This window comes from Cuculus canorus, chromosome 6, assembly GCF_017976375.1.
Source record: "Cuculus canorus isolate bCucCan1 chromosome 6, bCucCan1.pri, whole genome shotgun sequence".
NCBI lineage: Eukaryota > Metazoa > Chordata > Aves > Cuculiformes > Cuculidae > Cuculus > Cuculus canorus.
In genome coordinates, this window is record NC_071406.1 from 12876229 (window position 1) to 12901111 (window position 24883).

At 42.0% G+C, this 24883-nt stretch overlaps 1 protein-coding gene across 3 annotated transcripts; it reads left to right on the plus strand.

The window, feature by feature from the left end:
- The first annotated feature begins 94 nt into the window (after nucleotides 1-94).
- Nucleotides 95-24278, plus strand: IQCB1 (IQ motif containing B1). Of its 3 annotated transcripts, XR_008450456.1 has the most exons (15): nucleotides 95-467; nucleotides 1833-1995; nucleotides 3644-3773; nucleotides 5992-6085; nucleotides 7095-7194; nucleotides 7550-7722; nucleotides 10235-10347; nucleotides 11424-11533; nucleotides 16309-16451; nucleotides 16875-17023; nucleotides 17492-17620; nucleotides 18004-18160; nucleotides 19243-19472; nucleotides 22082-22218; nucleotides 22731-24278. XR_008450456.1 is itself a non-coding variant. In XM_054070337.1 (14 exons), exons 1-13 carry the CDS (start codon nucleotides 359-361, stop codon nucleotides 19470-19472), a joined length of 1800 nt encoding a protein of 599 aa, XP_053926312.1. In that variant the 5' UTR covers nucleotides 95-358; the 3' UTR covers nucleotides 22082-24278. The 3 variants fall into 3 exon arrangements, 2 of the variants coding, with proteins under 2 accessions (XP_053926312.1, XP_053926313.1); XM_054070337.1 differs by having other exon boundaries at nucleotides 22082-24278; XM_054070338.1 differs by lacking the exon at nucleotides 17492-17620 and having other exon boundaries at nucleotides 22082-24278.
- Nucleotides 24279-24883: the final 605 nt, after the last annotated feature.

Sequence of the window (24883 nt, forward strand, 5' to 3'; positions counted from 1 at the left end):
AGGGGAGGGGGAATGCGGGATGCGGGGGGGCGCTCGCGTTGGAATGCGCAGGTTAGGTGTTGCAAACTCCCCCTTTCTCCCCGAAGTGGGCGAGCCCGCGCGGCGGCGGGAGCTGCGGGCGGGAGGAAGAGGCTTCGCCTCAGGGCGGCCGGCAGCGTCGAGGCCGGGGGAGGTGGGAGAGGGCCCCGCGGCTTCCTCTGTGCTCCCTTCCTCTCTCGGAGCGGGGTGGCAGCCTCCAGGCGGCTGTGCCGGAGCTGCAGGGTCGGGAGAAGCGGTGGCTGAAGGACCCTACGCCGAAACAAATCGTTGAGGGGCCGGAACCGATGTTGTTGCGGGCCCCCTCCCTCCCTCTGCGCCCATGGCCGGCGCGGGGATGGCCCCTGCGGACCCCAGGGTGCTGGCTTTGGCTGTTCAGGTCACTGAGAGCAGAGAACAGGACATCCCTCTGCTGCTGCTGGAGCTAAAGGGTAATTAGCACCGCTTGTGAAATCAAAGGATGAGGTGGGAAGTGTGGACAGTCCTTTCCTCTGCCTCCCTAAACACAGGAAGCCTCCGGGGAGGCAGAGGCCTATTCCCATTTCTGGCAGGGCTGGAAACTGATAATCTGCCAGGGCTGATAATACCTTGTCTACTGTATATAATGGTATGATACCTTATATACCAGATATCTGGTGCTATAATACCTTATATGCCAGGTATCTGGCAATATAATACCCTATATCATAGAATCATAGAGTAGTTTGGGTTGGAAGGGATCTTAAAGAACCAGCCCCCCTGCCCTGGGCAGGAACAGGTCTCACCAGACCAGGCTGCCCAAGGCCCCATCCAGCCTGGCCTTGAACACCTTCAGGGATGAGGCATCCACAACATCCCTGGGCACCCTGTGCCAGTGCATCACCACCCTCATCGTGAAGAAGTTCCTCCTTATGTCTAGTCTAAATCTGCCCCTCTCCAGTTCATAGCCATTGCCCCTAGTCTTATCACTTCGTGCCCTTGTATATACTGTATATCTAATGGTATAATGCCTCATACTAGATGCCTGATGGTATAAATGTACTCTATTGCTTGATATCTGATAGTATAAAAACCACCCTATTACTAGATATCTAATGGTATAAAAAATACCTTATATATAGTACTTCTTCAGAGTGGTATTGAGTGGCATTTGGCTTAGCAACCATAAGGAGGGAGGAGCTGGGGAGCGAATGGAGAGTAAGCCTTTTTTCCTTCTCAGTTGTCACCTGTCTTAAGACCCTTCCTGGTGTGGGCAAGGATCTTGCACTTGGTCAAATCATTTCTCCTGGTGCTTTTTGGTTAGAGAGCCAGAGTGGTTCTCAGCATTCAGTTTTAAGTCTTAACATAGAAACACAATTGTGAGCTCCTGTGTGACTTGCCCTGTCTTTCCTTTTGCCACAAAGCCACTGCTCATGGAAACAGTAGAAACAAGTTAGGTCCTGTTCTAAATTGGGATGTAATTACAAGGAAGCTATATGTTTCGCCGTGGTTGTGGTTTTATCTGGCCTAGGAAATTCATACAAATGGGCTACATCCCAGGTAATGTATGTTTTACTACTGAACCTCTAATAAGAAAATAGAAACCCAAGTTTAGCTATCCTTCCCAACTGTCATATAATCCTACAAATGGGTTGTAGCTGTAGGAGTGAAAAGTGCTGACAAAATATTTTATGCTGTTGTTAGCACTTTTAGAATCGCCTTAATCCTGGCTCTATGTACACAAATTCTTTTTAAGTTTTGGAAAAAGAAAAAAATATCCATCTTGTACATCAAAATCTTAGGTTTCTCGTTGTCTCTTTCCTGCTTTCTTCCCACAGAAATTTTAAACAGTGCTTTCTTGGGATGTGAAGAATCCAGAAAGATTAAACAAGATATATACAGTTATGATCTTACTCGGTACTGTATGCTGGTCCTTAGGCAAGACCACTCTCGACTGCGTGGAGGCTGGGCTACTGCTGCCCAGCTAGCAGAGATACTAAGGTGAAAAAAAAATTGCTTAGAAGTTTTATTCTTGTTTTCTCTCTGGCCTTTCATCTTGCTCTTTTCCTTTTCATGCTGTAATACATTGGCTCCCATCCAGAACTAGGCTTGTTGTTCAGGAAAGGCTAGGGTTAAAGTGCAGGGAGCAGTCAAGAGCAGAGGGGTCAGGCATAGCCTAATTGGTCCTGTTTAATTCATTTGCATTGTGCTTCATTGAGCTGGGTGGAACTTTTGGTGGGAACAGTTTTTGCATTGGCTTTACCTTTTTTTAGTGAACAGTACTAATCAGTGTCACAGTTCTTACCCAGTAGTTGCTAATTTTGAATTGCAGTTACTTTACAAAGTTTGTTTACTTAGATTCATCTTGCAAAAATCTTCAGCCTGATTGACTCACAGCATGGCTTGACTCTATTTAAGTATCTATTAATTGCACCTATTTTAAATATTTATTTACATTTTAAACACAACAGAGGACACAGTTTGTACAGACTAGATATCTTGATGTAGCAATACTATGAGAATGGCATAATTAAGTTCAATTCATATCTAGCAAGTAAGACAACTTTAAACTCAAATCTCCAGTGATTCAATCTCAGTTGTCAACGTCAGGAAAAAGTTCTACATTTTCCCCGAGTTCTTGATTTTTGCCCTAGCTGGGGAGCAAAATTCTAAAGCATGAAGCGATTAGGCAGCCATCTCTTATTTATGCCATATCTGCAGTTTGAATTTTTAATGCCAGGAATTTGACCAAGGGATGCAAGATTTATCACAAGAGTTGTGTGATACTTAAATCATCCCCTATAAGCTGCTGCCATATGTAGAGAAAGCTGATATTTATTTTAGCTATAAAAATGTCCTTTTGTAACTAGATGAATCTCCGCTTCATGCCGAGAATTTACTTTGCAAGGGCTTTAGGGAGCAAAGCTTTATGCATGTGCATTCACAAAAACCATACAAAAGCCTAGATACAAATTTTGCTTTCTGACATCTTAAGTTAGGAAGGCTCTTTTGTTGCACTAGTATGAGTCTGGAGTAAGGAATTGAAAAACTTCTCAGCTGCAGAACCCAGTTTCTCGTAAAAAGTCTTCCCGAAATGACCGACAAGTTTGCGTAGAGTAAAATAAGAAAACTGAGATCTGAAGAACTGATTTTTTTGCCTACACATATTCCTCAGTTAAAGGAAACTTGTAGACAGGCTCGGTGCAGATTTTGTGGTAATTAATATTTTTTTATACATATTTTCGTTTCCTGGTCTGTACCCCCTTCATTACCAGGCTTTCTTTATCAGGTTTTTGTCTACCTTTCTATTTTGCCTTTTTTTGTTTATGAGCATCAGAACCCTAATCTGGCACATGGAACAAGCCTGAACAGATCCTGTGGAGCTAAAGGAGAAAGTGCCTTGCAAGTGTTTTAAACTAGGACGTGCTATAATAAGTGGTAATATACTTGCTGTCTCCAGCCTGCCTGTGATCCCTCTTCCTTTTGAGGCAGCTATCTTGGAGCCAGTCACAGCAGTTAGCTGTTGTTCAGTGTTGAATTGTCCCGTGCCACTGAAGCATTTCTTCTCAGATGACGTGACACTCATTCAAAGCTGTTCAAACAGGCCTTCCACTATTCAGGTTGATTTTTTTTTTTTTTTTCCCCCCAGTCATTGTTGTGTAGGACTAGAAGTGAAAGAAGATCCTGAGGAATTTTACACTAAATTCCTTCCTTCGGCTATAGACAACCTGCTGTTTTTGGGAAGACGCTTACAAGCCCGATTTATCCGAGCAATCAAGGTATTTAAATTTCATAGTTAAATAGCAGAGAACATCTATAAACTTCCCATGGTTACAGATGTATAAGTAGGATCTTATTCTAGGGACACTATGTTATGAAAAGTTATTTTCCATAAATTACATTAGTTTTTCTTATGCCTCGGAGCTTTGAAACTGAACTCTGTCATTGTGGATCTTTTGGTCCATTACATGTGCAAAGCTAGATTGTTGCCATAGGTTTGTTTAGAGAGTTTGGTTACTACTTCTTGCAAGTTTTAAAGACGGGGGAAGGAATTAATTTGTAAGTAGGGTAGAAGAATTAGAGCAGTATGATGGAAAAAAAATGCCTTACAAAACGTGGCATCCCAGTCACGGTAGTAACTTTGCGTATATTTAGTTCAGTTCTTTGTAATTGCTCTGTTCCCACTGCCTTATTCACCTTTACAAAAAAAAGAGGTTTAGGAAATTTAGGAAATTAAGATTTTAAATCACTCTTGCTGAAGTTCGTTTTACCATACAATTTCTGCTATGAAATTGGCAAAAAAATCCAAAAAACACTCACTGCTTCCAAACCTCCATGTTGAGAACCCCAAAGGCAGATTTTGTGAATTTGTGGATTTGAACACTTGCTCATATTTCTCTCCCTCTTGGCAGAGAAGAAAGGCTTTGCCCAGCTAGGTTCCTGCATGCTTTTGGCGCATTCTGATCTTCCAGAATCAGAGGGAAAAAAAACCAACAAACAAAACACATGAATAGTTTAAATAACCAACCTCATGGATTGTAATAGTTTAACATCCCTGTTTGCCCTTAGTATCTAATTTCTTGGCTTACTGGCTTCTAGGACTTAGTCAAAGGTTTCCTGTGAAGTATTGTGATGGACACCACAAACACAATCAGTTCTCAGAAACCATCAGCAGAGTAGCATATTTTCTGTTAGTTCAATACTTTAGAAGTGCATTTAGTGTTTAAGAAGGAAGCTTCCTGAACGACATCCCAGGAGACTCGAGTCTTACCCACAATATGTAATTTCCCTCATGCTTTCTTATTATGTCTCAGCCTATATGTTACTTGAGTCATGCTTGTGGGCAAAGATTTCTTTTGAATGCAAATGCAGTCTACATTGTAAGTAGTACTTTGGCTTTTAAACCTTGTGGTCTCAGAGGTGACTGTGCACCCAGACTTGGTGCTTGCTCAGTGGAACTTTGGAAATCCCACTCTACCAGTGGAGATTTGTAGTTTATTCTGCACTCATTTGCTTTTTCCCAAGTCTTTGAAGTCAAGGGAAGCACTGAAATAGCTTTCAGAAACTGACATACCTCCAAAACACTGAACATATAATATTGCAGCTCAACTTATTAGTGTGATTTAGATTTTGTATCTCTCATTGTCACTAAGAACCAAATACAAAGTTAAACCATGACTGATGGCTGGGTCTTAACAGCATGAATCTAGGAGTAGACTTTCGTTTGTGGAGGCTCAGTTGATGTGGGAGATATCAGGCCAAGTGCTTTATAATAACATTTTACAGAAATTTAGTACTATCAAATGTCCCTTTTCTGTCCACACACCAAGATTTTAGATTTCCAGTGGTCTGCGTCTCACGCCTGGAATACAGAATCCAGACTGCACATGTGTATGTGCATTCATGCATTAAAACCTCGATTCTTCCTGGTCATTTTGTTCCAGTTCAGAGTTATCATGGGCAAGCATTACCAGTCTGTTTGGCAAACTGATCAGCGTAGCAGTAGTTTGTTACCTCCAACTAGGAGGTGCTTCTGAAGACTCACCAAGCCAGTTTTTAGGAACCTTTACCGTTCTAACCATATCCTTGGCCCCTTTATACCACTTCCCCCCCCCCCTTAATCTTAAATAAATTATATTCCACTTTGCTGATAAAATCTATGATACGTTTACACTGAGTTATTTGTCTTCTTAACCCTCCTATGCTATCAAATATTTTTTAAAGAGTTAACAAGACTTCTTTCTCCCTATTACGACGTTTTCAAGAATGGATGCTTCTTCTAGTATGTTTAAAGTTTGGTGATCAATTTCTGGCCTTGAAGGGCTCACAGGTCAGGTTTTTATTGACTGGTTTCTACAGTTTGACCACCCTCATTTGGGCAGTTGGTGGAGTTGCTCTTCAAATCCCTGAAGCCTATAAACCTTCCCACTGCACCAAGCTGAACTCCACTGTAAAGATACATACACGCATGCTTTTACCTACTTCTATTTTGTTTAGGATAAAGAAAAACAAGATTTTTTACGCTGGTTCCGACTAGTAACTGATGCCATCTGCTGGCTGTTCGGTGGGCACATTCAACTAGCAGCGTGTGGTAAGGGAAAAGTAGACTCATGACACCTGACAACTTATTTATGACAACTACAAGTATGAATAATCATTCTTAAACTAATCTCCTAGTTTTCTGAATTGGAGTAGATGCTAAAGCAAACTCTTAACAGAAAGAGCAATATCTAAAATGCAGAAGGGAAATATTGAAGAGTCTTTCAGAAATAAATAGTAAAAGTGTTCTCCTGCAATTTCCTTTTATAATTCTATACCTTAAAAAAACAGGGTTTTGGTTTTTTTTCTGCTGAGATACAGTTGATTATTTTACTTGTCTGGGGTTAACATATGGAGATATTTGACCAGAGTACATTGCAGGCTCTGAAAAGGACTTGCAAACAAATTTCTGAATTTGTTGCCATGCCAGGAAATTTACATATATCGAACAAACATCACTATATGCTTCCGACCAAAACAAGGTTTCTGTTAAACCAGTGTTAATCACACTGAGTTTTAGGTCACAATATAAAGCAGAATTTGTTTTTGTTTCTTATATAGAACAAAAAACTAAGGATCGTAAGATGTTTAACTGAAAACACACATGGCCAGAAAAATTACTAAATATGTAGACGATGATATACCAGAACAAAAAGGTTGTGCTTTAATGACTTGGTTGGACTTGCATTAAGTAAACTGTCAAGGTTGAAGTCCTTATCTTTTCCAGATATTGTTGCCTCAATGATAATTCCACTGCTGTAACAAGAGACTGGTGCTGGTGTAACATAAAATGTTTTGTTCCATTGCAACACCAGTGCTTGAGGGATATCCAAAGGCAGAAAAACAGGGCTCAGCGTGGTTTTGGGATGTTGAAATAGTTAACTTATTCCAGTAAGTTTCAGTGTAGAAAGTTATAAAAGAGGGAGCTTGTTCCAGGAACAGTATCTGGTTTTACTTGCTATGGCTTGTGCTCCATAATAAAGTTTATTTGTTTTATAGTATCTTAAAGTCTGGTTCTGATTGTGTGTTTTCTTATTTGCTTGTTTCTGGTTTCTTTGCAGTACTGCAAAATGATCACTTCCTGCAGTTGTTAGTGACAGACGATGTTGAAACAGCAATTATAATGATGTCTGTTTTGCACAGTGTTTTGAAGGTCAACGGGTTAGTTGGTTTTATATCATTGATTTTTCTGAATTTTATATTTAAGACTTAGTTAATTACTGCTTGGTAAAATAGAACTTTTTCATATACAAGAATTGATGGGGTTTTTTTTTTTTCCTAGTAATTGCTGTAGAAATAGGGAAAAAAAAAAATCTATTTTCTTGTTAAATTGAAGAGATGGAAGTCAGTTCATTGAAGCAGTAGTACTGCCTGGATCGGATTGCTGGTCCAGCCAGCTGGATATGTTGACTTGCTGAATGCCTGACATATCTAAAAGTAAGTGACTGTTAAAAAGCTCATAATCTGTAACTAACATGTCAATTCTGTCCACCCCCACCCTGTTTTTTTTGTTAAGTTCTGTCTTGCTCCAGGTTGATGAAAAGACCCTTCACTCTGTTTTGGATGAACTTGTTTATAGGCTTTCATCTACCACCAATCCTGTTATAGGAAGTGCTGCTACGAAACTGCTCTTGTTGGTGGCAAAATTCTGCAAGCAGCTTGTGAAGTTACTCACTGCTCGCTACAAAGGCTAGTAAATGTGCCTGAGGGCAACCACTGGGCAAGTACAAAGATGGAGGTCTTGGTGCAGTAGTTATCCAATATAGATGAAAACTGCAGTGCTCAGGCTTTTTTTCCCCACTTCTCCACTGTTTGTTTTCATTGTAGTTTAAGGCATCACACCCCTTTTTGTTTTTCAGATTTATTTTTTTTCTGCGTATTGAGGACTCAGCATGTGGCAACTTGTCTCTTAAAGCTGTTGTCACTTCCAGCCTGATGAGCTTTGCTTCTTTCTTTGTGATGCTCTGCATCTTTTTTCTTCTGAAGGTTGGATATTAAGAGATCCTGGTGTCTGTGCTGCCTCAATAGAAGCTGTATGTCAGACATCTGTCAGTGTGTTAAGGCTCACTAATCCGGAAGCATGGAAATTTTACTTAAAGCCAACTTCTGACCTTGACAGGTGCTGTCCTGTTATGGAGGAACTGACTGTCTTTTGATATCCAAGAGGCTGGAATGAACTCTTCTCAAGAATTTGTGAAATAATTTTATCATTTTAGTTTGATGCCTTTAGATGAGAAGGCTGAGTATGCATATAATTTGCTCTATGTTATTCATTATTTAATGAGGTGTCCTCTAGCAGGGAACTCCAGAAAACTCCTGTGTCCTCTGTCATACTCATGGAGACTAAGAAAGAAGCTTTGATGTTTGCCAGGTCCTTTGTATTCTGGATAGTCAAAGCTGTTTGTGAGCAGCCTCAGTTCTTTGGGGATGAGGGCAGTAAGTAGTGGGTGTGCTAGACAAAATGGTCCTATTCCCTTTCTTACACCTGTGCTGACTACTTACTAAGCAGTACCAGCCAGATAAATTTGTGAACCAGGTGGGCAGCTTTGCCACCCCTTTTGCCTACAGAATGGAGAAAAGGTCTTCCTTTTGGTATGGAATTAAATGCAGCGTTCCTAAGGCTGCTATCCACATTGTGGATTCTTGCGAAGCTGCTGTGATAGCCTGATCATCCCAGCTGTAAAATGCTGGCTTGCCTGAAGAGGTGTAAATTTCCATTAAAGGATTATGGTTTTTTTTTTTCTCAGGAATCACAATATGCCATGGTCATTTAGAGACTCTTTATCTTTCTTCTGTACATGTTTGGTATTTCCAGTAGGAGAAGAAAAATGTACTTTTTTTTGTTTGTTTTATAGTCCTTATGTTAGTTTTCAGACAAGTTTTGGAATCCTTCAGGGAGTTTGAGGAATGGTGGCAACAGGGAAAGCATTTCCGCCATCTGGCCATCTCATTGAAGTAACTTGGCTTCGCAGTGTCTCAAGAGCACTGCCAGTATGAGGTGCTTCAGTGTAAGCTTTCTGTCAGTAAAGGCAGCCTGCCAGAGGTTAGAGCGTCACCTGAACCTCATGTCTTTACATCAGGCATCCAGGAGGGCTTAGTCTTTTGTCTGCATGGTTTGATGCCTCTGAGAGGTGTACTTGACGTGCTCCCTGTCAGTAGCTGAAAGGCAGATATGGCTGTGTAAGCTGTACAGAAACTGGCAGGTGGTTGCACCAGACACAGGACCTCTGTGAAGGAACTGCTTTGTGTAGCTGGGATACCTGCTTTTGTGGAGCTCAGGCAGCCTTAGGGTGCCTGCTAACTCCATTTGGAGTCTTTAGAGTCTCTCCTGAAGTGTTTGTCATTGTCTTTCCAAAATGGTGTGTGTGTGATAGAACAGAGGTGCATTTTCTGTTTGGTTGACTTTGTGCTCCTTATCCAGATCCCTTAAGTATATATGAGTGTTGAAGTTGCCCACTGTATGAATATGCTTACAGACAATGATTTGAAAATGGAAGAGTGCAGCTCTTCAGGGGGCTATCCAAACATGTGTCTACTTCCTGCCCTCCTTCCTTCTCCTTCCAGCTCCCCATAGACTTCTCATACTCTGGTATTTGTCTGATACAAAGCTAAAAATCATGTGGTGTTGTCTACCTGTGTCCTGCCCACTGCACAGGGGTATTATGAGGGGAGCGCTTGTGTGCTTTCTAGCCACCGCAAACCTAAAAAGCTATTTTGTCTTAGGGTTTAGACGTGTGTGTACTCACAGCTGGGCTATGCTATACAGTTAAGACTGCAAAGAATTCCAGTTATAAATAAATAACTAAATTTTATTATGAAAAAATATTAATATGAAAGCAGTGCTAATAAAGCCTAGCACTTGCATGGTGCTTTACATCCTTTTAGCAGCTTACAATGACTAACTGATAAGACACTGAAAGTACATTGATGATTTAACTGCCAGTTGTGTAGACACAATAGATAGTGCCTTGGACATAGAGAACTACAATTACTGTTTAATATATTTCTGTGAGGGCTGGAGCACTGGGTATTCACTGATAATATTTTGCATTGAAACTCAAAACTGACTGATGGTGTTCAGCTCTAGCTCTTCCTTTGCACATAGAATGAGATTTGATTTTTTGACTTGAGAATTTTTAGTTTGAAAACCTGAAAATAAAAAGTCACCTTAGCGGTATTGCTTGCTTGTTCTCTCTCTTAGGATTAAAAGGGCTTTTAAGTAAACAGTGGACTGGTAAAGGATTTGACAAGGAGCTCAGTGAGCTCTTGGACCTGCTGCAGTTGGAACAACCCAATGGAAAAGGAAAAATGCAGGTGCTGAAGTTTAATGAGGCTTTTGCATGTGAAATCCTAGATACGTGTGATTTTGATATGTTTAGAGTGGATTTACTTTATCACTCTGGTGATGCTTTTCAAAGCCTGTGCTATTTTTTTACTATATTAATAGATTTGTAAATTTCTTATTCCCTGCCCCCCATCATTTTTTAAGACGAAAAGTAATTGTCCAGTGATGAAGATATGGGACTGTGACTTAAAAGGCTGATTTTCTACTGCAGAATCACCATAGATCTCTATCCAGTCACAGGGATAAATATAATTTTGTTTTGCTAACTATAAAACAAAAAATAACTCTCTTTGCTTTTCTCATATCAGTGTTACAAATGTAGCTCTCAGAATTCTCAGCAGCATTCACATAGAATTAAGTCATACAGAGAAAGTGTTCAGTAAGAACACCTTCTGGGCTGTGTTCCCAAAAACTGAGATAATGTGTGTTTTATGAACTTCTTAGCAAAATTTTATATGCAGGTTTCTCAGAGACAATGCTTTAAAGGAAATCAGAGTTATGTTTGTAGAGACCTGCTTTCATCTTCAGCTGAGCAGGGTGTTGCGTGTTGTTTTGGGTTTATTTAAAATCCATTTAAGAATAGAATTTTTTTTCTCATGTTTGTTGCACTTCAGTGTCTTCTGATCATACTGCAAATGTAACATTTTTCCTGCTGCTAATTTTCCAAACTTTCTGTCCTCTCTTGTGTAGCCATTTTGCTTGAATCGCCATTTGAAATATCAAATGCTTTAGATGTTTTAAATACAAATTTCTAGCATTCATTAATGCAGGTAATATATATTTATGCTGTAGATTCATTTGTTTGCCACAGAGAGCATCAACCCAGACGATCAGATGGGCTCCTTTTGGAGCAAGTGCAGGTTTCACAATAATAACCATCTTACAGTACCTTAACTTCCCCAGTCTATTACAAATACTGAATTTTGTTGTGTTTGAAAACTGATGTGTCTTGGCTAAATGTTGAGATAGTTCCAACTGTTCAAGCAGTAATAAAGTGGTTTTATATGCAGAGAAAATATACTACCAACATTTTTATTAATTTCAGAAGCAGCATCAAGCAGCTTGTATAATCCAGGCTATGTGGAGAGGATTTCAGACAAGGAAAAGGCTGAGAAAACTGCCCCAAGCAGTGACCACTTTACAGAGAAGCTTCAGGTAAACAGTATGGCTTTATAAAAAGCACTGAAGAGAAGAATCTAGGAAGAAGTTTTGGGTTGGTTTGGGCTTTCTAATGTCACAGAGTCACTAGAAAAATTTAGGTCACCTAATCCTATCTCCTACTTGAAGTAAGACCAGCCTTAATGTGGGATCCAGCTGCCTGGAGCTGTATCCAGTCCTGGAGGTCTCCAAGGATGGAGACCCCACAGTCTCACTCGATCCCTGTCCTGGTGCTGCATGACTCACCTTGTGAAGAATTCTTCTGTAACAGCCAGCGGGAATTTCCTTATTACAGCTCTTCACTGCCTCTTGTCCTTTTTCTGTGCACGTCTAAGAGTCTGGTTGTGTCTTCCCTTCCTTTAACCTAAACAAATCCCATCTCTTCACCCGTCTTTGTGTATCATGCATTTCATAGACCCGATTGTCCCCAGTCGAACAGTCACCATCCCTTCATTTTCTCAATAGCTGTCTTCTGCTGGGAGGCCCAGTAGAGAGTGGCCAGTATTCCAGGTGTATTCAGGAGTGCCGAGTAAAGTGAAATAATAGTCCTCCTTGACTTGCTGCTTCTGCTTTTGCTGGTGCAGCCCACTACACAACTTGCTTTTGTTACTGGAGGGGCACGCTACTGGCTCATGTTCAACTTATCACCCAGCAGGAGCCTCAGGTCCTTTTCATTGGACCTGCTGTCCAGGTAGTCAGTGCCCAATTTGTCCCAGGTCATGAGGTTATTTTGTAGCAGGTGTAGAACTTAGCATTTGAACTTCATGTGGTTTCTGTTGATCCATTTTCTGTGCTTGTGGAGGTTCCTCTGAGCATCAGCCCTGCCCTGCATAGGAGGCTGTGATGACAGCCTTGATAAAGTCAAGGGAAAGGACATCCGCTGCTCTCCCCTGGTCCCCAGAGCCAGTCATCTTGTCACAGAAGGCATCAGACTGGTCAAATATGATTTGACTGTGGGAAGCCTATGTTGATTCGCTTCCTGTCCTTGGTGGAAATAGCTTCCCTAAGGATTAGTTCCTGTGTCCCAGGGCATAAGTTTGTATTGACCAAGAGCCTCCTTCATCTGAAGATGCCTTTTTCTAGTCAGCTGTTATTTCTGAAACATAAAGGTAATGTAGTGCCAATATGAGCTGTTTCACTACAGATTCTTTTAGCAGAAACATCCAAACAATGTGCTTTCCCAGCAGAACCAAACTGCCAGTTCTGGTGCCAAAAGCTCCAACTGTCCCTTTCCCAGCTGCCAAACTTCTCCATGAAAAAACTTAGTATATTTCTGTGATGCTTTTATGTTTTCAGTGTAAAAATTTATGGCATATGGAAAATTAAAAATGTAGAACACTGTGGCATGGGGTTGCACTAAGTAGCAATAGAAGATGATGTGCTGATCCTAGAACAGTTAGCTGGTTCACAGTTAACCTGACATGAAATTCTACGGTAAATCAAACGTGGAGCTGTCCTGGAATTTCCAATCTGCCATGCCAGAGTGCTACAGAAACCAAGGATCATAGTGCCTGCTCAGTATAGTGCCTGCAAGACTTTGTTCTTCATTAATATTAGAAATCTTTGACTCCCAGAAGTGAAGTCACTTCAGTGACCTAGAAATAGTATCCTCCGACTTGGAGCACCACACAAGAATGAAGCTACATAAATAATGTTTGTCTTACTTGAACCAGGATATCAGTAGTGGTGAGCATATTAGGCTAATTCTTTTGAGAAATTTAGTGAGAGTTTGGCATAGGTCAAGGGATAAACATCAAATTCAGACTCCACAGCGGTTTTATCAGCCTTTTTTTGCACATTGAGCACTACTGTGTCAAAACTGGGTCTTAGAAATCAGGTAGTTAAATCACATGCATTATGATCAAGTGTTAGAAAGCAGATAGTTAAGAAGATATTAGACTGACTAGGGTGTAATCTTTAAATTCTGGCAGATTTGCAGGGGCAAGCACAATGTCCATTGAAGGCCATTAGCCACTCCAGCTTTTGTTCTGAAACACCAAGAATGGCATCCTTGTTGCACCTTGTTACACCACCGTACACTTTGAGCCAATGTTCCTTCCCTCATCAGGCACCTTTCAAGCCTGCGAGCCACAATCATAGCCCAGAAACTGATGACGGAATAAGACATAACGTGGTAAAGCCAAAGGGAAAGGGTGGCAAGGCTACCAACAACCAACAAACTATTTGACTTGTTTCATATTTTCAGTATTGTAAGCATTCATGCATGCCTCTTAAATAGTTCTTGAGTCATTTAAGTGGACTTTTGAATGTGTTTGTTTAATATTTAGAGGAATAGAAATGTATTCATATTCTTACAGTTGTGTGTTCATGGCTTAGTCAGTCCCAGTGTACTGAGCACAATATAGTAACTGTACAGCTCCAGTGCTGTTTTCTTCTGTTACCGGTCAAAGCTACAGTTAGTGTTACTCTGAATAATAGTGTTTGGAGTACTGTAAGCATGACTTTAGAAAAGCTTTCAAGGGGACTTTTGGTTGTTTTATCAGTCAGAGTTTGGTTATATTCACAGACTTATTTTAGAACAAATGTTAAATACTGCTGAGGTTGGAACTCCAAACTTGGCTCACCTGCAGCTGCAGTGGAAGATCTTAAACTCTGCAAGCTGTAAACTTCTGAAACTCTTCCAGAAGTTTCAGAAATGTCTCCTCAGTGAATATTTAAAGCATGTAATCTCTCCTTGAAGTCAGTTCACTGTTACATAGATAATTGTAGAACTGTTGAAACTACAATAATTTGTATTAATCATGCATCAAAAATCAAACCATTTTATATAGAGAGAGATGATCAGAGAGAAGCTGATCTGTGCCATGAGCTGCTGCAGGAAGCTTGGGTCTTACTCTATGTGTGTTTTGCTTCTTGTGCAAACAAGTATGTCCCCTCATTAGGAGGAACAGAGAATGAAGAGCATGTGTTTTGCAGGCTACATGGGAAAGAATCGGTATCATTTAATTACCAGACAGACACTATCGGTAGTCACAGATGCACATCTTATGAAATTATGAAGCATCATTGTAGCTTTCCACCTGGTGGAAAAATTTCTATGGAAAATCTTAATCAAGAAAAATGTCATCAAAAGTCCTGTTTGACCCTGTGACATCATTCCACTTAGAAGTAATATATGCCTGCCTGGGTTAAAAATGCAAAGATTTACAGCTCTAACTCACAGAAATGTGTGGGCTGGAAACCTCTAGTTTCCTTGAGACCATTCTGACATATGTCATGATCTTGTAGGCAGATGTGCAGGCACGCTTCAAGTCTGCCTTACTGTCGTGAAAGGATTATGGTGGAGGCTGTTTATCAGTGGGGGCCGGATTTTTAAATGCAGAGCATCTCTTTTACACACCAGCTTCCATCCCATCCTCCCCCACCCAGATATGGAGGGTGAGGAGAAGGTATGGTTGATGCGAAAATAACTCAGTTTATACTAGTGATGGGAACACACAAGTAATAGTACTGTGAGTCTAAAGGTATGTGACATCCAAAAATACCAAAATTGCTGGACAGTAGTTCTAGTCTACAGCCTTTCCCCCCAGCTTTTACCAAAATTGCTGGACAGTAGTTCTAGTCTACAGCCTTTCCCCCCAGCTTTCTGGCACCCCTTATGGCTGTGCTCTGTCCATTTGTCCTCCTTTCCAGTGCTTAAGGTGCTCCTTTCATTTCAGTGGAAAAATACTAAAAGAGAGCAGAACTCAGAGCTATGAGCCCAACCGGGTACTTGGGTCCTGAGCAAGTGATTTTGCTGCAATGGGGGAAGGAGTCACATCATTACCTCATTATGGGGTGAACTCCTAAAGTCTCAAGCATTAGGCTGCTAATGAGGTCAGTTCCATTGGAAGGAGAAGGCGTAGTGAAGGGAGCCCAAGCTCACAGCTCCTCATGCTTCACTGAGACCATGTCCAGGAGGTCTGGGTAATTCTAAGTATTGATACATAAGTTTATTTAGCATTAATATATTAGTCTCTGTAGTAATGTGTTAGTGTACGCATAATTGATATACAGACTATTATTAGCTTAAACACTTCAGGACCAGTTACAGAGTTTTCAGTTGTCTCATCTGTGAAACATCTGCTAGGCTCTTCTAATGCCAAGCACAGGGGGGTAACATCCTAACATCAAATTATGACAACTAGTACCGATGAGGAAGAATTTGCAAGAAATAATCTTTCCTAGTGTTCTGTTAGCAAAGTTGATGGAGAAAATGAGTCCATCTGTATTTCCTGGAGAAATAAAAATCCCTCTGAATTTAGGAAGTGAGCCTCAACAGCCAGCATTTTGATCTACTCTTGCGGTGGGTACGGAAATAATAGGATGTATTATGGAAAGCAGGTGCCACATGCTGATGGGTGCACTGGAAAAGGTGAACACTGGAGCAGATGGCTAATCTTGCCCTATCTCCTCCTTAGATGATGGAGTCAAAATTGTTCCAGTTCATCCTAGCTGTGAATGTCCCACATGGAGCATTTTCCCTTTGAGGTCCTCAGAACTTTATCCCACGTGAAAAAATAACCTTTGACTTGATACCAGATGGAGTAACTAGCTCAGAACTTTTGGGGCCTATAGGTAGGGTGGTAATTTGTTAACTTGCAGGTGGTTTCTTGTTGCTTGGTGTGGTCCTGCAGCCAACAGCTGGGATGGCAGACTGTTTTATGGATTTCATCTCTCAGTGCTGGACCATTTAACACAAAGAGAGAGAGAGAGATGCTTTTAGGAAATGTGCAACTTGAGCTAATTGTTAATGTATTTGTGTGTTGCAGAGCTAAACGGGAACAGGAGCTGCAGCATTTAAAAAAGCAGAAGGAAGACGAGGATCTAAAACTGCAAATGCAACTTCAGAGACAGAGAGCCATGAGACTCTTCCATGAACGACAGCTGGCCCTACTGGAAATAATCCATGCCAGTATGATTTATATTAAACTATATCAGAAGATTAAACTGTCTGGACCTTCTTAAGAACAGTTTCCTCAAATGTATTTCCTAATCTTGCATGTCTGTTTGCACTCATGTCTTACTGTGCCTTCTCCTGCCCTAGTTATCTGACAGAGAACATGCTAATTCTGCAAGGGCCGAGTAATTACCAATCAAGATTTCCTGCCTTCAGAACAGTGCGGGAGAAAGGGAGACACAGTTTTCTTCTGTTACAAAGCTCTGTTGCAGCTACTAGTCTCTGAAACATGGCAGCTAGTGGACCTTGGGTGAAGAAGGGTTTTTAACTGATAGCACCCAAGCTTTTTTGATATTACCTAGTTTGAGGATTAAAAATGTAAATTGTTAAGATGTGCCAACTCACTCTCTTGTAACTGGATTTTTGTTACATTTGTAGGTCAGGTAAACAAGTACATGGAGGAAATGGAGGAGAAATCAGCATTAACTATCCAGAGATTCTGGCGAGGGTATAGCGCAAGAAGAAAATTTCATCAACAGAGACAATCTCTTAAGGAGTATAAAGCAGCTGTTGTTATTCAGAGAGCAGTAAGTATATATACATATATATTTGTTCTAGCATTGGATAGGATTAAGGGGGTTGTTGTGATGCCTTATAGAGCTCTGTTTATTCTCTTAGTGTTAATATGGCCATAATTTATTAAAAAATTATTCAGAGGATGACAGTCTAGAGCCACAAGTTGCTTAGAATGGGTTAAACCTTGCATGGGTTACCAAGTCTGGTACAATCTTGTAAATAAAATGTAAGAGCTGCCACTTTGAAACCTAATGCTGGAATTTCACCACACTGCAGATGAGTCAGTAATTTATTATGAGTGTTCTTACTGTTCGGCATTCATGCTGACCATTGTATGCTGTCTTTTCAGCATAACAGCTAAATTTATGTATTAGCAGATCCTGTACTGAACATTTTTCTTTCTCTGATTGATTGTAAACAAGGCGAGAAGACAAACTTCCTTTCTGTGATTGTCTTATTCTCATATATTCTTTACAAAGGCTTCTAAATTCTTGGAAAAACGAAGAAGCAGGAGACCAGTCTCTCCTTGGAAAGATCCCAAGGGACTGACTGATGAGCAGAGACTAGGTTTGCAGCAGAAGGTGGATGACTACATCAGATTGCATCCGGTCTGTTTCTTAGTCATTTCATAATTTACATTAATGATGCAACATAAAACACTGTAGAGATGAAATATATTCAGCTTCATAAATTCTGATCAAGATAATCTGTGTGAGGTATGCGTACATTAACCCTGCTCGTTTGAGAGCAGGGTACTAGGATATTGGGGATTTTTGCCATTAATCTAATAAAAAGGTTCAAATTAAACTGTAGTTGTAAAATTTATGTACTTGATGATGGTTAGCTTTGGAGAGAGTTGAAGAGGAAGCAGAATTTTTTTTAAGCTAACAATTAAGAATGGCATTTGCATTCCTTGTTTAGACATTATTCTGCCCCCAAAAGATTTTAAATAGACAGCTCCTAGTGGTAACAAACTGTTATTTTCCTCCAGGCTTCCCAAATGTCAGAAGAAATGAGTAAGGAATTGCATACACAGGCCCAGGAAAAGCTGGCACAGTTCCTGTTGAGGAACAGACTGGATCAGAGAGCAGTGCAGCGGAGAGAGGCGTTACTGGCTCAGGTCAACACTGATGTGGAGCTGCTAATGAGTACGTGACTGCTCTGGTCACAGTTTTGATTACCATTTGAATTAAACTAATTTAGAGAGAAAATTGGAAGGAACAGTGGTGAAGTCTCATTTCAAAACTGGAATATCTTTCTTCATTTACCATATGCCTATCTTGAGATTAAGGCTTTGTGAGAGCTTTTCCAGGTGTTGCTATAGGTTAAGTACATGCACCTGCTTGTCAAGGAGCAGCTTGTTCTTGTGCTACAAGCTTTTCTCTGATATGCTCACAAAGAAAGCAATGGCCCTGTAAATGGTATTAGAATTTCTAAGAAGGGGAACTCACACCTCCTCCTCTACATTTGTTTTGCTTTGTTCTCCTTTCTTTTGTTGTAAGTTAGCCGCTGGTTGAAGCGCTCTCTCCTCTTCCAGATAAAGAGGGAAATTTTTGAGCTGCGAATTCTCAGTCATGTTTTCATTTTTCTGGCCTGATTTTATCTGAAATGGAATTCACTATTGTGCTACCTTAATTCCAGACAAGTAGCCTGGAGTGAAAGAGCAAGAATAGCAAACGGCAGCCACCAGAGAGCACCCAAGCAGGACGAAATTCAGCAAGTTACTGAATTCTATTACTTAGTCTCTCACATGCTGTGTCACTGCAGCTCATCGCTCCCTGATCAGGCATATCTGCAACACAGTCCTACACTGTGCTGGGTTCCCTAGGCAGGGAATAAGCAGTACTAGAGCGGTGGAAACACTATACTGATATCACTCTGCACCAGGAGCGCTGATCCAGCAGTAGCAACCAGGATCTCCTTTCTCTTAGGTCGTAGTTTCACAAGAAGTCATTTTAGTGAATGCCATCACTGCATCTGAATCAAGTAGCCCTGCTTTCACCCCTTCTACTCCCTCCCCTACTATGTATTTATTTTTTCAAATTAGCCTTAATTTGGATTGCTTCTCCAATCAGGGTTATTACCCAGACATAAAATTGTAATGCCAGCGTGGGGAAAGTAGTGGCCTAGGACAGTGGGAAGTGGGAGGGTAGGGCTCCTTCTTTATTTGTTTGGAATACTCATAAAATTGTAAACAAAATACAGAAAACTTTTCTTCTTGTTGTTACAGATGCTCCAGGGTTATCAGAGACCACTGAAAAAGATCTTGATGTCTTCATGAGTCGATCAGTCCCTGTAGCTACCAAGGCAAGACAATCACACAACGCTATGCTGAAATATAATTCCTGGCCATGGTGGAAGAAGCTTGGAGACGAGTTTGTGGAGGATGATGCCATTCCTGATGATGCCCTAAATGCAGAACTGGAAACTCTATTTATTGGTGGAAGGAAATCCTCTTAGGTAACAGGCAGGAGAATTTCTCACTCAACCAGAGTCATACCTTGCACTACGCATTCACTTGTGTGTGTTTTTAAGGAAGGAGAATGCTTAAATTGTAGGACAAAGCACTGAAAAAGACCAAAGCCTTACTTTAGTGCATTTTACTTATCTTACTAAGAAACTCTTCCTCTATGCTAACAGTTAGAGCCCACTGATTGTGCTGTTTAAATGAGAGTATTTTGTATCTTATGTCACTTTAAAGATAAGTTGATAACATTTGACTTTTCAGTTCTTATTCACACTTGGATGTGTAAAGAATCAGGTCCCTCCAGCACCTGATGGGGGCTATGAGAAAGATGGGGAGGGACCTTTTATAAAGGCATGTAGTGATAGGACTAGAGGGAATGGCTATAAATTGGAGAGGGGCAGATTTAGACTAGACGTTAGGAGGAAATTCTTCCCAATGAGGGTGGTGAGACAGTGGCACAGGCTGCCCAGGGAAGTTGTGGATGCCCCATCCCTGGAAGTGTTCAACACCAGGTTGGATGGGGCCTTGGGCAGCCTGGTCTGGTGGGAGGTGTCCCTGCCCATGGCAGGGGAGTGGAATTAGAATGATCTTTAAGGTCCCTTCCAACTCAGAACATTCTATGATTGTAAAACCTTTTAATGCAAAAAATTTTATAATATCAGGCACTGTGCACTGAAATATAGACAGGTTCAGAATGAACCAAGAAGCTGATGAGAAGTCAGGCAAGCTGGGGGCTTTTGGCAGGGTACAGCTACCTGTAGTCAGCACAGACAAAGCTTGACCTGAGGAACCTCCACCAGTCACTTAATAGCAACAAGGAAAAAAAGCAAAAGGCAGAAATAAAATGCCAATATTCTTCGATTATCTGTGTTTTCCTTTAAAAGCATACAGTTCTTTCTACAGCCAATGCAGGGCATTGTACCATTGGCACAGTCTAAACTTTTATATGGGATTGCAGCCCCAGTGTGACCATTTAGACTATGAGCTCTGTCTTCTTAAGCCATGCAGATGCTGTTTAACTCAGAAAGGCCTCCAGCACAGGGTCTTTGCAGTCACTGTGACCTGGTACATGGTATTAATAAAAACCTGCAGTCAGGGGCCAAAGGATGCTGCTTACTGATGTGCCCAGGAAGCAAGGAGGACTCAAGGCTGCAGCTAGTGCCGTAGCTGCCTGTGCTATTTTTTAGATAAGAGGCCCAAAGAGTTCAGAATTAGGTGTTACCTCACTGCAGAGGAGGCAAACGCAGAGCGATTTCTGCCAGTTGTATGTGGGCAGCAATACTGGTTCAGCATGTTTGTTTTCCATTCTCTCTAGAAGGTTTTGAGTTTTAATGTTAGTGGAGATGAATGGAAAACAAATAAATAGAAATAGTGGGCAGAAGCCCAAGCCCGTTCAGATGGAGCCGATACATTGAAATTAATAATGGGACAGCTGCCAAGAGGACCAGCCGTGCTCTAGGGTATTTTTTTAACAGAGCTGTGATTTGGAAAGCACTGAATTGGCTCTCAGTTCCTTTCTTGGAGAGTTAACTGGTAGAAAACAATCCATTAAGTATTTGCCAGGGTACTTCCATTTGTCTGCTGAGTTACATATCGTTCTGCGCGGCTCTGCTGTTAACCGTGCCCGTAACAAGACAGGCACCCTACAGCCACCAGGGTGGAGGGGCTGAGGGGCAGTCCCCCAGCGCTCCAGGGGATAGAAGCTACTGCCCAGCAGCTGCCAGGCACTGGCACCGGAAAATGCCCAGCGTTTCTGAATGAACTGCAGCAAGGCAGCTGTTCCCTCACACATACGTGAGTCCTCTATGCACATCATAGTCTGCTCTGACGTGCAGCCACTTACCTAATCTATTCTGAGACAGCAGCCTCTGCTATTATGTTTATTCCTAATCACTCTCATTATAACAGCCCTTTAGCACAGGGGATGTTCACAAAGGTGCTTTGCTTAATGTATTTGATGTAAAGAGATGAGCCCCCTGGCCAGTGTTAAATACCAAGTGAATTATAGAGCCAACTTACCAAAAAGCCATTGATTGTAATGGTAATGGCCTCTGCCACTCATTGCCATTGAGTGGATAATGAACTCCCCCCTTCGAATATGCGGTTTGCTGGATAATGGAGGTTTTTAAGTGAACAGAGCACCTGGTGGAAGGTGCACTCTTGCTGGAGGAATTCAAGTTGCTGAGTCGTTTATTACCAGCCCAGCAGTGCAAATTCCCCTACCTCACCACTGCCCTGACAAATAGAAATGTCCTTTCTTACTTTATGCTCATCACTAGGAGATCTCAGTCATCTTCATTTTACAGACAAAGGAAACAGAGGTGAGAGAGTCATGAGGGAATATGCCTATGGCCCTATGTAACCATATATCCTGTCGCTTGTGCCTCTTGTTGTCCCAGCCAGAGCGAGCCAGGAAGGAGCCACTGCAGCATGCCAGGGTAGAGCTGGGCAATGCTCTTGGATGCCAGTTGCTGTGGCCATCTTGGAAGCTGGGACCAGCAAAAGAGATCCCCTAGCTCCCCTGCTGCCCCACTTTGCTTATGGCTGGGAGGGATTTAGCATAGCTTGGCTCATCCTCTTTTTTTTTTTTTTTTTTTTCCAGGTTCTCTCATACAATACGCAGGACATGGTGCTGGTGATTTATTTCACTGCAGCTCTTTCTGAGATAAAATACTCCTGCATGAGTAGTGGGAACAGACATAGACAGCTGAACAGAAGCCACCTCCAGCCTGCTACCAGGTGAACAGTCTGGGTTTCATAATCACCCAGAAAAAGACTGTATGAGACACTCTGAGCTGAGATGGGTCCAGTCCTGCTCCTGCTTGTCTGCTTGCCACAGACCTCAGGCATGCCCAGAAAGCTGGGAGCTGTAATGTGAACATAAATGTGCCACATGGATGGTTTAGCGAGGTAGGAAAAAGGGGCAGAATTGAGTCATGCCCAGCAGGTCTGGGCTGTGCCACTTTGGATACCACGCAGGTCCTGGCAGCCTCTGGACAGACCCTGCTGGCAGCAGAGGAATCGCGGGGGTGCCGTCCCCCACTGCTGAAGTGACAAAGTTGGGGGGCACGCTGTGACATGAGGAGGGGGAGAAGTGAAGTTGGAGCTGCAAAGGCAGTGGCATTCAAGTCATTAAATATTGACGCAGTCTAAGCTGGCCTGTGGGGGCGATTGAGCTGAATTGCAGGTTTCTGTTGCTGTGATAAATTGGACCCATTTGTCATGTGGTTTTGCTTCTTCCCTCCTTTAAGTAAAGCTATACAGGAGTGTTATTGCTACAGCTTCAGCAGCAGGAAATGATCTGGAAAACAAAATCCTTTGATGAATATGGATAAAAAAGAAGGGACAGCAACTGTTCTCCTGCTGAAGGTGCCACCAGAGTCATGGAGCAGGAAGAAGGCAGCAAAAGGAACAAAAAACCACTCCTTTTGCCCTTTCAGAGGCAGACACAAAGCAGTGTCTTCTGCTGGCTCCTGCAGTTGAGGAAAATTCCTGTTGATGCAGACAGATACCATTTTTTTCCGCTTTAGCTGTAACTGGACTCTGCAAACAACAGGATGCTCATCTCCAGCAGAGACCCAGGCATGCGCTTGAGACTACGCTGCTGAGTCCAAGGGCGTCTCCTGGCCTTTCAGACTGGCTGTAACAGGAGCTCTGAACCAAAGACAGGAGATAACCCTGATGTTATTTCGCCTTTTGCCTCCGAATATTCTACTGCTGATTTCCATGGGAGCAGAATCTGGTACAAACATCTGCTCTCCACTGCATCATGTATATCAAGTACAAGGAGAAATTGAAGCTTTCTCCAAGTAGCAGAATCGGGGCTATTTATAAATTAGTATGCATCAGAGGAGGAGGCATCGCTTTGCAGGGGGAGCTGTAAAGATGATTGCAATTGGTCTCCAAGTTCTCTTTATCATCCTTTGTAGCACAGAAAGACCAGGCTGTCCTCCAGGAATCCATGCATACAGTGAAAAACTCTTTAATAAAGAGACTGTTTACTAAAGGAGCGATACACTGGCCCAGATTTACCAAGTGAATTAATAGACAGGTGTCTCCCATCCCCTCCTCCCTGCCCTGCCTGAAGGCTGAGCTGAGTTCACTCTGGCTGCCTTTTTAGGACAGAAGAGCAAAGTCTGGCAGGTGAGGACCAAGGTCAGGATGACGCAGCTCTGGCAGTTTTTCCCAGCTGTGCTGGAGAATTCCACTGTGACCTTGAGCACATTTTGTCCCTGCTTCTGTCTTCTCCCCTCTCAGATGAGGCTTACCGAGGAGGTTTTGTATGTTGCATTTGTAATTTGTTTTAAGGGCCTCAGTGAAGGATGTGAGCCCAGTGCTACCAAAATGCCTTTCTGCTGAGGTAAAATGGGAGTTTGACAGGCCACCGAAAGAAAAGATGTTTGTATAATCAGATGTTGAACCCATAGAAAGAGCTCTGGGTTGCCATGCTGTTCATTTCTCTCCAGGGAAGTGATGGATTCCTCTACACTGCACACTTTTGAGGCTCAGCTTGACAGGATTCTGAGCCATCTCGTTTAACCTAAAAGGTTGGACCAGATGATCCTTGAGGTCTCTTCCAAGCTGGCATTCTGTGATTCTGTGTGATTCTCTGAATTCAGCTTTTCTTTGCAGAATTTAGTTTTTTCCTGATTAATTTAATTACAGAATCATGGAATTGTTTAGGTTGGAAAAGATCTTTGAGATCATCAAGTCTGACATAAATCTAACATCCTAAAACAGAAACAATGTCTTCGTGTATGTTTGATCGCTTAATAAACCCATGAAAGCAAGAATTCTGATCAGGGAAACTTCATTTAACACATCTCACCAATTCAGAACCTATAGAATCATAGAATGATTTGGGCTGGAAGGGACCTTAAAGATCATCCATTTCCAACCCCTCTGCTATAGGCAGGGCGTCCCACCAGACCAGGCTGCTCAAGGCCCATTCAACCGGGCCTTGAACAATTCCAGGGATGGGGACTGTTTGGAACAAGATGAACGTACACAAGTACAAGATGGATAATAAGTCCCAGCTCAATCTAGCATTATGTGACCGAGCCAGTGAGCTGCGACACTTAATCCTAGAAACAAGCAGAGTAACTGTTAAGTTAGCCAAGTCCTTGCTCTCTGAAAGGGAAGAGGTGTTCAAGCTGGCAATGCTACCCCAGAATGAATGGCAAATTAAAATAGTTGCATATGCAGGTTACAACTCAATACAGGATACAACTTCAGTGCCCAGGAACAGGGAAGACAAAGGCATTGCTATCGCCTGGGCTGTGTTCTCTGAGCAGCTATGCTGGCTTGAGCAAGACTGCCCATCACCGTGAAGAGGCCACGAAGGCTGGTGCTTTCCGGAGAGCCACCAGAGCTGCGCTTGCTTCAGAACAGGTGTAAGCAGACA